Below are 14520 nucleotides of genomic sequence, written 5' to 3'. Positions count from 1 at the left end.
AAAATGAAATATTTGCTCCACTTGCAGTTTCAGTACCACATACACTCACCAGCTGCAGCTTCCTTTTTTCATTCCTAAATCTCAAACTTATTTTTCACACTCTCCCTTCTAAAGATATGAGGGCATTATTGGTTCAAAACAATTTGGAGTGTTAACATTTGCTCATTTCTACTAAAAAAAGAAAGAACAGATATAGTTTGAATTAAAAAGAGAAATCATTGATTTTGTGACAGAAACAGTTCTAACAGATTAAAATCCATTTAGCTATCACACACCAAAAAGAAAAACCAAACAACCAAAAAAACCCAAAACCAAAACCCACCACCAACAAAAACAAACCAAACAACCCATCCCACACCTCAACTGCAGAGAGTTCATGACAAAGTTGCATTCAAGAACATTTCATTGAAAGCAGACAGCATTACAGACCGTGTTTCTACAAAAGACTGTAAGTTTCTAAGAGGATAAGTACCCATAAAAATAAATGAATAGTGGATTCATCAAGGTACACAGTGGAAACATTCCAGTTGAAGCAGTTTTAAGTGTTTCTATATATCTGCCCTCCTCATGGCAGAATATGCCAGACCCACTCCCAGAGCCCACCTGAGAGAGCAGCACAGGCAGCCCGTGACATTATTTGCATGACTTTGGGTATCCTCTGCTGTGGGTTTCAGCAGTGCAAATGCTCCTGCATCCTATAGGGAAAAAGTACCTAAGAAGCAGCTGAAAAGTATGTAACTCACAACTTACTATATGTACTTTCTTTTATGGCAAATTCTTTCAGGCAGGACCCACAGTCGCTGGACAGACGCAGAGAGATGACTTTCTTCTGCAGCCTTGCAGATTTCCTAACCAGAAATATCTGTTGTGGAGAAGGCAGAAGGACATGGTATTAGCTTCATCACAGATGCCAGAATAAATACAGATCATACACAAAAAGGAACCACAACAATCCCATGATGTCTGCTCTACAACATACTGTAATTTTACTTCGTCATTACTGTATTGGGTCCAACACCTGGGTGTAAAATTGTCACAGACATCTTTTATGAAAAATCCTTTCCTTAGGATTTTTCCTCCTGAGAAGCTGAGAGGCCTCAGGAACAAAATGTAAACAATGATTATCTGCTGCTGTGGAATGCAACAGGTGCATCTGGGATTGGCCCATCTTAGATGCTTGTAATTAATGGCCAATCACAGCCCAGCTGGCTAAGACAGAGAGCAAAGCCACAAACCTTTGTTATTCATTCTTTCCTATTCTATTCTTAGCTAGCCTTCTGATGAAACCTTTTCTTCTATTCTTTTAGTATAGTTTTAATGTAATATATATCATAAAATAATAAATCAGCCTTCTGAAGCATGGAGTCAGATCCTCGTCTCTTCCCTCATCCTAAGAACCCCTGGGAACACCGTCACATAAAATGGCAGCACAACATTTGAGAAAAGCTTGTCCTTAAAGAAATTGAGATTCTTCTCACCCCAGGAGGTTGTGTCTGCAAAATTTCCAAGGCTTCAGCATCGTTCAGACCAAGCTGCAGCCACACAGGGTGAGTATGGAGGAGCTTGTCCAATATGCTCAGCTTGTTGGATAGGCTGTCATATCCAGAGTCCCGGGGACAGCTTTTGACATCATTTTTCTCAGGAGAGACATTATCCATATCCTTTATTAGACTGTGGAAAATTTAGAAAAAAGAAATTAGACATGTTAACTCTTATAAACAAACACTTAGGGTCAGTGAACAGAATTACCACAAAGCTCATGGTGCTGCTGACACTCTGGGCTGGTACTTCTCCTACTGAGAATTCTTATATTTAGCAACACAAAAATCTCTTCAAAGGTTCTCAATTCAAAGCCAACTTGAAAATAAGCCTTAGCATTCTTCTGTGAGGTTGGAGAAATTCAGCCATCACTTCAGGCACACTTGTATGTGCAGATGTGATTGAGAGAACATTTCACTTGCCTTCTTTGCTGTGCTAATATATGGAAAAACTTCTCTTCAAGGATATTTATGCAATTCAGACACTTTTATTCCCAGACTGATTGCAAATGCTGCAACCCACAGAAATCCTGGTCTCTCATGCCTGCCAGAAAAATCTGTTCAGTACTCTGACAATGGAGCAACCCACTACCTATTGGTGATCACTGCACCAGACACAAGGACTTTGTCTGTTTGGAGGGATTATTTTCACAACACAAATCCACAAACCAGCATCACTTCACCTTATGCCCAGACTACTGTCTCTGCTCCAGCAGCTCTGTTGCCTTCACAGCTGTATATCTATCTTTGCTCCCCTCTGCTAAGAGGTCAGAGTGGGAGGAGGTGAGAAAGAGATGAGAAACCCAAGAAAGAAACAAGAAAAAAAAAAGTTAAACTCCCAAATAATCCTCCCTAAAGCAGAGCATAAAGAATATGCCATAAGTGGCAGCCACTTCTTATCGTATTCCTGCTGAGTTCTGTAAATATTTACTTTTTTTTTCTTATTTTTGCCATGAAAGGTCCTTACCTCACATTTTAATACTACACTTCCCAAGATCAGAAACAAGTAAGGAATTGTATATTTATGTTCCAAATTCCTTTGGCTGTGGATTGACTGCTATGTGAGAAATAAAGGCTTAGGCTAGGTGTGAATGTGGCAAGGTAATGTAAGGTTAAAATTTATTTGGAGCAGAGCATCTAAAGTTACTGCTACATTCAGTAATGAAGTAGAGTTCTTGGAGGCTGCAGATTCTTGTTATTAAAAATCTAAATAAACAGAATACTTGGAGAACTCCTTTTGTTATGCAAAAGCTTCACCATCACCCATACAATACAGAACACCCAGTACAAGTGCACATGTGTTGCAGCCTCAAATTCCTCATTTTTGAGCTAGAAGTACATCCTGTGGTTCTCCCCATGCTAGAAAACACTATGGAGCAGCTATTCTGGTAACAGCTTCCTGATGATAAAATTCAGGAACAGACAAAAAGCACCCTTTTTGCAGAGGATGTGTTCCCCTTACAGACCTTTTCTGCAGCAAGAGAGGACAACACAGCTCCACCTCCCCACTGCACACTGTGCAGCTCTTCTGAATTCCCTGCTTTGGACAGGCCCTAAGCATCACTAACAGCATTTACCACCCTCATTATGCCAGCTACTGTACCCTCAGCAAGTAGGGACAGAGTTCACAAGCACAGGAGCACTTTCAAAACAATACTTTCAAAACAAACAAAAAGCCTCTCTGCCCCCCCTGCAAAAATCCTCACACCAAAGAAAACAAGCTGAACCAAATTAAAATCCACCAACCAAGCAACAGAAAAAAAAACCCAAATTACCAAACTGCTTTCTTCTAGCTTTGCTCAGCAACTTGCAGAATCTCTGCAAAGGGCAAGCAAGGAAAGAAAATGGGGAGGAGAACTTTCCCTGTATGATCAGATAAGAGCAGGCAAAATCATTTGACATTTTATTATCTGGATCAATTACCACTACCAGCCTCTTTATTTTTTCCTCTTTCTGTTTGCTTATTTATGATGTGATACTTTTCAGATTTCCAAGGCATCTCAAATGCAGATTATTTCCCCCCTTGCCCACAAGCATCAGAAGCTTTTACTAACTGCCAGTATACCTTCAAGGGGCACAAAATACACAGAAACACATTGGGTGCAGGAGGGAAGTACTTTTTACATCAGTCATGAGCAGGTCTGAAACTGCCTCAGTAGGAATACTGGCTTCCCTTTTCAACCAGTCCCAGCAGAGCCTAGTGTTGCAATGGAGGAATCTCCAAGAGGTCAAATCATGAACCACAAAAGTGTTTTCCTGAGCTGTACCTCCAGTAAATATTGTTCAGAAATTCTCCACTCACCCTCAATGCCAGCCAGCTGCATTACAAACCACAGGGAGCTGTGGCAAAGTACAAGTTATACACCAATGCTGGCTGCAAGCTTGGACAGATGCAAATCATTTCCACTCCCCTTGGTCAGGAGGTGAAAAACAAATATGCTGCAAAGGGGAATATATCCAAGAGGGAAAAGTGTTTTTACTGCTAAAGACAGCTACCTCACATTCAAAAGAAGGTGTGTGACTTGTATGAGCTAGAATGCCTAGCATTGCTTGATACCACAAAACCACCTAAAGCTGGCAGGAGTTTGCACAGGCACTTGGGGTCACAGTGTTCCTCTTTGCCATGACTGGCTTCATGTTGTCCCACACCCCCTAGACCACCATAAATTGGAATGGGGAGCTGTGGCATTCACATTTTCTAAAAAATCCTTTCACCCAGGACTTTTCTCCTGGGAAGCTGAGAAGACTCAGAGAAAAAAAAAAGAAAACAATAATTATCTAATTTGCTTCTCCTGTGTTTTGCTCATGTGGAATGTGTTTGGAGATTGTTTCACTGGTTTCTGCTGTGAGTTGTTTTCACTCATTGGCCAACCAGTGCCAAGCTGTGTAGAGACTCTGGAAAGAGTCACGAGTTTTCATTATTATCTTTTTAGCCTTTTGTAGGTATCCCTTCTGTATTCTTTAGTATAGTATTCTTTAATATAATATAGCATCATAAAACAATAAATTAGCCTTCTGAGAACATAGAGTCAGATTCATCATTCCTTCCTGCCACGAGGGTCAAATACAAAAGGAACTTTCGGGTTTTTTGAACCTCCAGGTACTTACATGCACAATCCCTCCCACATGCTGAGATCCAAGGAGGAAACTCTGACTTACATACACAGGCACCTCCTTGGGGCAGCTGCTTCTCCTCCCTCAAGAAATAAACCAACGATTATGAATATCTGATCATGATCAGAATTTCTGCCACTCCTAAACACTAATGGTTGAAACAGCACCAATGCAACTCAGATAAAACAGCACTAGAATGTTACTGCAATCTATGGAGAGGTAAACAGGAATACAAAACACTAAAAAATATTTTCTATTCACAAATAACAAAGGAGGCAGAGAGAAACATCTAACATGGTAAACTCTGGAAAAAGCACATCTTGGAAAAAACACACCTGGCAAACCACATACAACCTACAAGAAGCCATTTCCCAAGGCCTGGGAGCAAATGCAGTAAAAAACCCCACTGGTTTGTTTTGACAGGCTATTTGTAGTGGTCTAGCACTACTGAGTATCATATTCCCAGTCTGACTTTTTATTCTTAAAATAATTTTAATTAATGATCATTGATTAGACATACAGTCAAACCCTGACACATGGGAGTTCTCAAAACTCGTTATGTTTTAAGAGTTAGACTAAAATTATTTGGGACTGAGATGTGTGTGGAACTACTCTAGAAACAATTGCATGGAAAGAATAACCATTTGAATTCATGAGCAATGGATTAACTCAAGTGTACTGAACAAGAATAAGAAGTTCCTGTAACCTAAATGCTAGCAAAATATGCTCACAAAATATGTATATTATGCAACAACTAAATTCCTCTCCTGGTTTTACTTTCAGGGTTTGGAGGATGTTTGGTTGGTTTGTGTTATTTGTTTGGGATTTAAAAAAAAAAAAAAAAAGATTCCTGATAGAAGACAATCTGACCAGGTCACATTAAATTCAAAATTGGAACAGAAATCAGCATTAATGAATGGTGTGCTTTAATTCAGGGCTGCTACACAGCTCCTCTTCAGTGGGAAAGGTAGGCTTCACCACTACTCACAATGAACAAAAGAAAACACATGACTCATGCAAGTTTCCTTAGATTTGACAAAACCCATAAACACGTGGGAAGTACAGAGAGGTAACTGCCAAGATAAACAATGCAGTGCTGCATCCTGATTAGACTCAGCTCACAGTAAAAATGACAAGGATCAGGCTCAAGCTTTGAACCAGGATGATCCTTGGTCATGATGTGAACCTTGCTCCAGTCCCACAAAGTTAACCACCTCACAGTTTGACTATTTTCCTGGATTTCTGTAACTCTAACAGCTCTTTATCACCCAGCCCAGTCTATACAGTGATATATACAGATACTGAGCATCAGCTGGGAGGGGCAGAGAGCCAGTGGTAACTTCCTCCTGCATCCCACTGCAGCTAAAAGGACAAGACAAGGCAGCTGGGAAGGAGGTTTCTGGATACTTGTCAGCAATAACAGAAATGGTTCTCTCTGCTGGACAGAAGATGGCTCTACTGAAGTGGAAAAGAGCTGTGCAGTGCAGGACACAAGGCAGGGAGCAAAGCTCTGCCCCTGCTCCTTCCACAGGAGCAGAACAGGAAAGGAATCAGCTGCTGCAGCTGCCACCAGCAGCAAAGCATCCCTGAACTATTCCACAGGCACCAAGTGCCCTGGGAAGCCTGGAGCTTTACAGCCTTCCCTCCAGAAGGACAGCAGGAAGAGATGGCCCCTTATGGACATTCACAGAGATTTTCAGAGGGCCTGGGGCCTCCTGAAAGATCATCCAGGTGTCACCAGACCCATCCCACAGGCTCCTGGGCTGCCACTGCATGCAGAAACTCTCTTGTTACTCTTTCAAAGGTTGCTGGAATGGCATGACAGAAAGCTGTACCACTAATTCCCTTTTCTGACAGCTCCGCTCATTTGAATTATTGAGACAAACTTCTGCACTGGGAAAAAGGTGAGGCATCAAAAAAGTGGGATACTGAAACAGCCCCTCTTAAAACACTTTTTGGCAAGCCTGGTTTTTTGCCTGGCTTTTACATATTTACAAGCCAAAGTGAGCCCTTGAATCATTCTTGTATGAAATGGAGTCATAGCCTTGTCACTGTCTTGTATGTATGGAATCATACTGTATGAAAAGGAGAAATGAGCCCAAAATAAAGGAGCATATAAAATGAGGAGTGTAAATCTGAAAGTCACCACATAACCACAAAAAAAGCCCAAACCACAATACTAAGGCTGCAGACACACAATTTCATGTCCCTATCTTTCTGAACTCAGCTGAGAGTTCTTCAATGCCTTTCCAGAACTGCTCTGGGTGTCTGTGGACACCTGCTAAGGTGGAAAAAGAGTGAGGAAAATGGACATTCCATTGAGCTCAAATATCCCTAGATGCAAATCCAAAGGTCATTTCTAGACACCAACTTCTGAACTGCAGAAAGCAATAAGAAGAGAAAATTCCATTAACTGCCAGGTTTTAAATTAACCACAAAGAAATTAAAGTTATGACAGTAAACACAGCCTTGTGAGGTGCCTAGTTTAAACAACAACTCTGGAAAACTCTTGTTGAAATTACTATAATCCTGCTCTGTAGAACTATATTAAAAAAAGGTGTCAGTGCACTAAATTACTTAACTTACCAACTTTGATACAACTTTTTCCTTACACAGAAGCATGCAGTTCAGAATTTTGTGGTCACAGTAAGGTTTGACTTTGGCTCATTTATTCAGATTTCATATTTCACATTATCATCTTGATAAGAAAATAAATTTTTGATGGTTATTATTATTTTTCATGGAAATTGCATTATTCTTTTTTATGTTAGGTTTGCTTTATCTTAAACCAAACTATGTTTTGTAGTCAAGATTAACAAATTAAGATTAAAAATCCATTAAAAAAACAATTAAAAATTCATGATCTGTAAAATGGGGAGGTTTAGTTGACTGTTTCCAGCTAAGTGCTTCCACCAAGATTTTAGAATCAGCAGACCTTAGCCTTTCATGCATATGATGTATTCAAAGATACAAGAAGTCTTTTCTTAACTGAAATGTAGCTGATGATCTCTGGAATTAATTAGCTGAATTCTCAAAATAAAGAAAGTATCCTTTCTGTCCCTCTAAAAGAACTCTCAAAAGCTCTAAAACTTGAGTAATGTTCAACCAGGGCCATAGCCAAGAACTTTAATTAGTTCAACTGTCTTACATTCTTTACTACTTGGCCAACAAAGCTGCTGCTTAATGTTTCTGAAAATAATCTACATGTGCTTTGTTGTAAATTCCAGCAGATTTCAACAGAATTCACAGGAAGAAAAAGAGCTAAAAATCTTGGATGTAATTCTAAAAACAATTTTCCACTTCATTAACTCACTGCTAGAAGAACAAAGCCCACCAGCTCCAGGGCTGGCCAAGGCCATGCAGTCAGATAAAACACAACACCTACCACTGGTTGCTTTCCTCTTTTAACAAATATTTCAGGTAAGTACAAAAATGTTCTCTTGTTAACACAAGGACTAAAATATTGATTATCCTCCAGATGTTTAGCAGATGTAACTGTTCAAGAAAAGCCAAAATGCTGGGGTCCCATTCTGCACACTTAAAGGTACAATTTTATTTTTTTATGTGCAAGTTACTCATATATGAATTAACTTAAACACATAACCCACATATGCATCAGCTCATAGCAGTCAATATTTTACTTCCTAACCTGAGAGCATAAATAAGTCCTGTTACTGTATCTTGAATCTTCAAAGAGCCACTTGAAGCAATGCACATTTTGTCTTTACAGCATGAAAGCAAGGCTGTGCCACAGACAATGATAATAATGGTAGTAGTTTCCTGCTTTAGACATTCATCAGTATCCAAGGTTTTTAACAAGGAAGTGAAGCTCAGTTGCAATTAGAAGATATTAAGGCAACTACACCAAACAACTGAATCTCCTGCACAAAGGCAAATTCCTTGGATAAAGAGCAAGATTATCTACACCTCCTATGCTGCCAGGGAGAAAAGTGCTAGGACATAAGCCACCCAAGAAGAAAGCACAGTGAAAACATTCCTGTTGTGGTAGACTCTCCAGAACCATGAAAATAAACATTTTAATCACCTTTGCCAATCAGCAGCTTCATCTTCCACTGGGAGATCTGTCTGTACCATCTCCTGTTTCAGTTCTCCGATTTCTGAGGCAATTGTGTCAATGAGCTAGAAAGGGACAAAAATAGTATGACATCAAGTGAGTGGAAGAGGCGTGGAAAAGAAGCCAGGGCAAGTTTAGTCACCAGAGATTACAAACTTTTTCTTTTTTTGTAAAATCGCATCCTATTTGGACTTCCCCTTGCAAAGGAACAAGTAAGGGTTGGGGCCACATTTAAAGGTTCTCAGAGGAAGAGTAATTCCTGTTCTGTGCCAGTACAAAACTTTCCAGTTTGGCTAGCCTTTTAATTTAAATGGATTGAATTTGCAGCCTACACAACTGAATTTGCAGTTGTGCATTATACAACATCTTCCAAGAACTAAATTATTTAGCTGTTTGTAGCATTTACCTTCTCAAAAAAAAAAAAAAAAAAAAAATTAGAAGAATTCCATGTGCAAGAGTTTTATTTCAGAAGGGAGACTAAGAATTATGATACCATGGAGGATGAAAAGCAATGAAGCAAGAAGGGAGCAAGAAGGGAGTGGGTGCCTGCTTTTCACATTAGGTTTTGGACTCCACTTGAACACAACAATTCAATTAAAAAAGAATTGCCTTGCAATCCTTCAGGTAGAACACCAACCAAAATTCTGGGTATGAGGGTAAAAATCCATTTTAAGGTAGGCAAGATTAGCACTGAGGTTGTATCCTGAGAAGTTCAGAATTTGCTAGCCAGACTTTAGGGAAACATTTTATTGAGCAGAAACCAACCATGAAATTTGCAAAGCCTGCTCTCTTGAACACTTCTTTGTAGCCAATGCATCAAGTTTGCTTGTCATGCCACACCATGAGAGCCTATAAACCCTAGAAGGGTTCCCTCTCTCCTGCCAGGAGGGAACCCAATAAAAGGTTTGCAGTGATGTAGCAATCTCTACCACCACCCCTGCACATCAGAACAAAAAAAAAAAAAAAACCCTGGCATATGAAGCAAAACCAGCTTTGGGGTCCAAGTCAGAACAGTCTTCACAGCTGCCCTGAAGATATGAGCCTGAGTCCCACTCAGGGCAGGTAACTCAGTACAGCAGCATTTTCAAAGAATTGCAGGCATCATTTTCCTAAATTGTTACATTGGAATTTTTCCTCCACCTCAGGAATTCACACTCTCCTTTGCTGAGCACCATTATTCCAATCAATTCAGAAGAAGTTTTAGTCTCTGCTTACAACTGGCCAACATCAATAACTGAACCTTATGTAAGAATGAATTACCATTACCCACACCCCAAGGGTTTTCTTCTGTCCAAGTCATAGTTCCCAGTGCTGGAAATTATATGAGGTTTAGCATTTTTTAATATAACTTTAGTCAGGGAGAAAGGAATTGAAGTTTCTTTTCAAAGGACTGTTCCACCACAAGGTGTGATGAGCTTAACATCTCAGCAGACTGGGAGCAGCACACAAAAAGAAGATACACAAAAGATAACAACCATTAACCAATGTCAGCTCCAAACATCACCCCTGGCATGGTCCAAGACTCCTGGTCAGCAAAGAGATAGACAAGAGAATGAAGAATGAGAAACTAATCAATATTAAAGGCAAACCAATAATCAATAGGAAACCAAATACTAAGATCATGGGAGCAGTGAACATTGGACCAATGAATTTCTCTGGGTTTTGACGAATGTGAAAAATCTAATAAAGACTTTTGTGATGGAATGATTTTCTCTGCACAGCCAGGGCAAGGAGTGGATGAACTGGTTTCTGTTGCACATCCTGGCCAGAACAACACCCTGGCAAGAATAAAGTAATGCCTTAATTCTCTAGCACTAAAGATTGTTGTTGGAGAGTTTTTGTATTTCCTGTAGTTTCGATGACACCAGCCATGTGTACCACTGACACTGCAAAGACATTGCACCTGCTGGTTCCCAAAGAACCCTGAGTCACTGCAGCCAGATGCGAGCAGTTCCTCCCTGACTGTTCCAAGGGGCAGCTGGAGGAGCACAGGCCAGCCTCAGGGAGCAGCCAGAGTGGGCTGAATTTCTGCATTGCCAGCAAAGCACCCTTGCAAAGCTACTTCAGCTGGTGACTGCATGAAAGCTGAGCTGCTGCTCCCCATGAACCAGCTCTGCATAAGGAGCTCCTCTTCATGGGCAGCATCACCACAAATCTTTGCATCTAAGACCAACTGTGGCCATAAAGAGCCATCACTGCGGTGTGCCCTGTTCTCTGACACACCAGCAGAGACTAAGTGTCTTGAAGGCCAACAGTCTGCACAACAAAGGAGCTTTTCAGCACCCCTCCCTGCAAAGCATACAATGTATGAGCTCTCCACATGTATTTTCAGCCACTTCCTCCATGCCTGCTTTGCTGAGTCACTACCTGGCTGGCAACTGAGTTAACTCTGTTAGTGGGCTTTGACCTGAGCTGTGACAAAACCCATCTCCCTCCCAGAAAACAAAATCTCAGGGAGCTACAGCAAAGAAATCTCATCCAAACTGTGCTAACAGTGAAGTAATCTTAATGCTTTTGAATTTGTATGCCTGCCTTGAAGAGAACTCTGAAGAGAAATTATTCCTGAGAGGAATTCTTCCATGTTTAGCAACTTTGCTTCTTTCCCTAAAGAAGACTTCAACAAAATGGCACATTTCAAGCAGCCTTATGCTCACATTCTATTCTACAGGCTAAATTTCTTGGGTATGCTACATAGCCTCCATGACAAATGAGCCTCAGTCTCTGAAAAGTCAATACACTCTGGACAAGGAAATCAGGTCAAAGTGTGGCATCAAACCCCAAACTGACCTGTGAAGTACCCCAGGATGGAGCACACCACAACCCAACCAAGACTAATCACCAACCACCATGTACTCCACTTGAACCAAAGCAATGACCTCTAGGAAGAAACCCCTCATTTTTTTCTAGAATAAAGCACCAATATCTTCTGCAATTTCCAACTAATTTTCCTTAAATTCTCTTTAATGACAAAAAAAGTTGCTCTTCCCTTGATTCAAGAAAATCTTATGGAGTCACATCATTTGTGTATCCTTGCAATTAACTGACCCATCCTGTTACAACAGCATTTTTCTACAAAAAATGTAAGGTGTAGTCATGACTTTATGACAGCATTTCCCAGTATTTAGGATCAATGAAGCTTCTGGTGGTTACAGAGCACACGTGATGCACAGGTGACCAGCATCATACAAGGTGAGCTGTTAATAACATGTTTCTACAAAACACAGGAAGGATCCTGGCTATGTACTATTATTAGCTCCAGCCCTGAGGAAACAAGCAGCAGCAGAAGGCTCTGCCTTTTTAGTGCAAGGCTAAGAATATCAGAATTCTTCAAAGACACCTCTCTATTTGCAACAAGTATGGTACCTCTTTGGCTGGAAATAATGGGAAAACTCATCCCTTTGTTTCAACAGACTTGAAATCAACACAGTAAGAGGCAACTTCCAAAGGAAGATGCAGAAGAAGTGGATGTATATATTTGTCAGAGGCCTCTGTTAGTGTAAAACAGCATAAATGAGCCCAAAGACTTAAATAGTAATCAGAAGAAATCTGTTGGGAACTGTTTAGGTCTGTGAAATAGATATTACCCTGCTATGCTATAGAAAGAGGAGGTTTACCTGAAAAATGCATTTGGAAATATGACATCTTCTCAGGTGGTTAATTAATCAGTATTTCATAAAAAACAAAATTAAAATGAGATCTTATATAACATGATAAAATAGCTATTTTTGTGAGCAGTGATTTTTCCTTTGGAATTTATTTCTGATAAAGCACTGTTCTGTAAATTCAGAAGACACTACAGTATAACCACTGTAAACCCAAATAATAATTGTGACTCAGGCAACATGAATTCACCCAGCAGCCCAGTACAGTGCTGCCTAACCAAATCTATCCTAAACATCAGATTGCCAAATACCCATGTACTAACTGTTTACATTCCTAACATCCATGAACGAAATGACGAAATGCAAACATCTTAAACCACAGCATTTCCTTTCATAAAGCACCACGCTCTGCTTATTGTCAATTGATTCAGAGCTCAACAAGACTGAGCTCAGCTTTTGGGAGCTGGCAAGGGCGACAGTGAAACTCCTACATACAGCCCACAAACATGGCACCTCAGCACCCCAGCATTCTCTCACCGTAACACAACACCTACTGTGCTTTGCATCATCCAGGATGTTTTACAAGCAGCAAAAATGTGTGTTCACCAGAAGCAACTCACTCCCAAGGGGCTCCAATCACATTTGTGAAACTGCTCTACTGACACTCACATCACTGCCGTGCATCAGGGAAAGAAAGCACATGCCCAGGACCAGATATAGACAGTGCCTCTCCCAGAAACCCAGCATAACTACAGCTCTTATTACTCACTGGACTGGAAGAGTTTCCTGTTCTCAAGAAGAAGATTGATGGCTTTGATTTGATGTCTGTTCCCAGACGTTTTTAGAAAAAACTGCGTGACAAATGAATTCCTGCTCTTTGTGCTGAAATGTAAATAAGCTCATACAGAGAATTAATGAAACTGCCATCATCCTGAGAAGGCAGTAAAAGAGTCAGCCAAGACGACCACTGCAGAATGTTTCCAAGCCCTGAGATTTACAAGAACTCAAGAGGAAAAGGTAAGATGGGTGCTCCTAATCTGGCAAAGGGACACGGGTTGAAGACAGCAAGATTAGAATCAGACTGGACAAATGAGCCTCAGCACTTACCACTCCCCCTTCCCGCCAGCATCTCATTTTTCATCCTTTCTGGAGACCTGCATCCTCTTTGGCATCACATCTTTTCCTTCCTGTTTTGATAAGCAGAACATAGCAGCCCTCACAGAGGGCCCTGTGTGATGAGGTGGCCAAGTGCCAGAGACGAGCCCATCTGAGAACGCTGCTGCTGAACTTGTGCAAGCCTCTGAATGCAATCCAATATTTTGATACACGTCTGCAGATTCTGGGGAGCTATGAATTCTCAGGGCCACTGACCTTGCTCGGTATCTTATTCATCAGAAACAAAGTTTTACCTGATGCTTGATTTTGGAACAGAAAAGCCTTACTGCTGTAAAACAGAAAAGCTTTACTGATGTAAAACCTCTGATGCCAGTTCAGTAAACACTGGAACATTTTGATGAGAAGGAGGATAATTCAGTAAAGAGGACATTTGTCAGAGACATATATTCAGCCCCTTGCCTTATCACAGACTCTCTCTGTAACCACTGGCAAGCTATTCAGTCCCAGAATTATCCAAGACTAACCCCATCATTGCCTCATTCTTACTACTGTTGGCTCTGAGCATTCACCAATCAGAAGGTGTAGAGTCCACAGAATTTAGCCTCTAAAACTACAGACTTCTGCTCTGTCTAAAATGGGGACAATACTGTCAAAAATGGGGACGACTTCTCTGTCTAAAATGGAGACAAAACAGTGAAAACAATGGCTGTGAAAAAAAAAAGAGATGGTAAGTAGTTCTCATTGCTACAACTTCTAAAAAACCAGAAAAGATAAAGTTGGAATTTCCCAACTGGTATTTGTCAGCAATTTTTCTGGCAAATGTTGCTGAGAATGGTAAGATACTCCCTTAAGAAGATTTAAGTGCCCTGAGAATCTGCATACCACCGTGGTAAAGGTTTCTTAGGCAACTGCAAATTAACAAGCACAATGTGAGAGCCATGTGCAAGGACAGGGGACAGTCTGCCCATGTGGGAGAGCATACTGAAGAACAGATCAGCAGGGATAAAAGGCCATATCTTGATTACTAGGTCTCCTAAACACAGTCAGACAAAGCAAATTAAAATAATGCAAACTC

The 14520-nt window shown here is 40.6% G+C and overlaps 1 protein-coding gene across 7 annotated transcripts in view; it reads right to left on the bottom strand.

The window, feature by feature from the left end:
- The window catches only part of RIN2 (Ras and Rab interactor 2), a 63922-nt gene that overhangs the window by 24210 nt on the left and 25192 nt on the right, over positions 1 to 14520 (bottom strand). For 6 of the 7 annotated variants that reach the window (XR_011677074.1, XM_071417967.1, XM_071418211.1 and 3 more), the window contains 3 exons: positions 8698 to 8792; positions 1479 to 1671; positions 751 to 862 (listed from right to left, as the gene is read on the bottom strand). Coding sequence is in view for 6 of the 7 variants with exons in the window: in XM_071417967.1 (XP_071274068.1) it covers positions 751 to 862; positions 1479 to 1671; positions 8698 to 8792 (400 nt within the window). In the remaining variant the exon portion in view is untranslated. The remainder of the gene's footprint in view (positions 1 to 750; positions 863 to 1478; positions 1672 to 8697; positions 8793 to 14520) is intronic. The other variant, XM_071418126.1, reaches the window with a different exon arrangement.

The sequence above is a fragment of the Agelaius tricolor genome, unplaced genomic scaffold, assembly GCF_023055355.1.
Source record: "Agelaius tricolor isolate 1412-34295 unplaced genomic scaffold, bAgeTri1.0.p SCAF_1, whole genome shotgun sequence".
In the NCBI taxonomy this organism is placed as follows: domain Eukaryota; kingdom Metazoa; phylum Chordata; class Aves; order Passeriformes; family Icteridae; genus Agelaius; species Agelaius tricolor.
The sequence above is the reverse complement of the archived record's forward strand: the minus strand, read 5'-3'. Positions and strand labels throughout refer to the sequence as shown.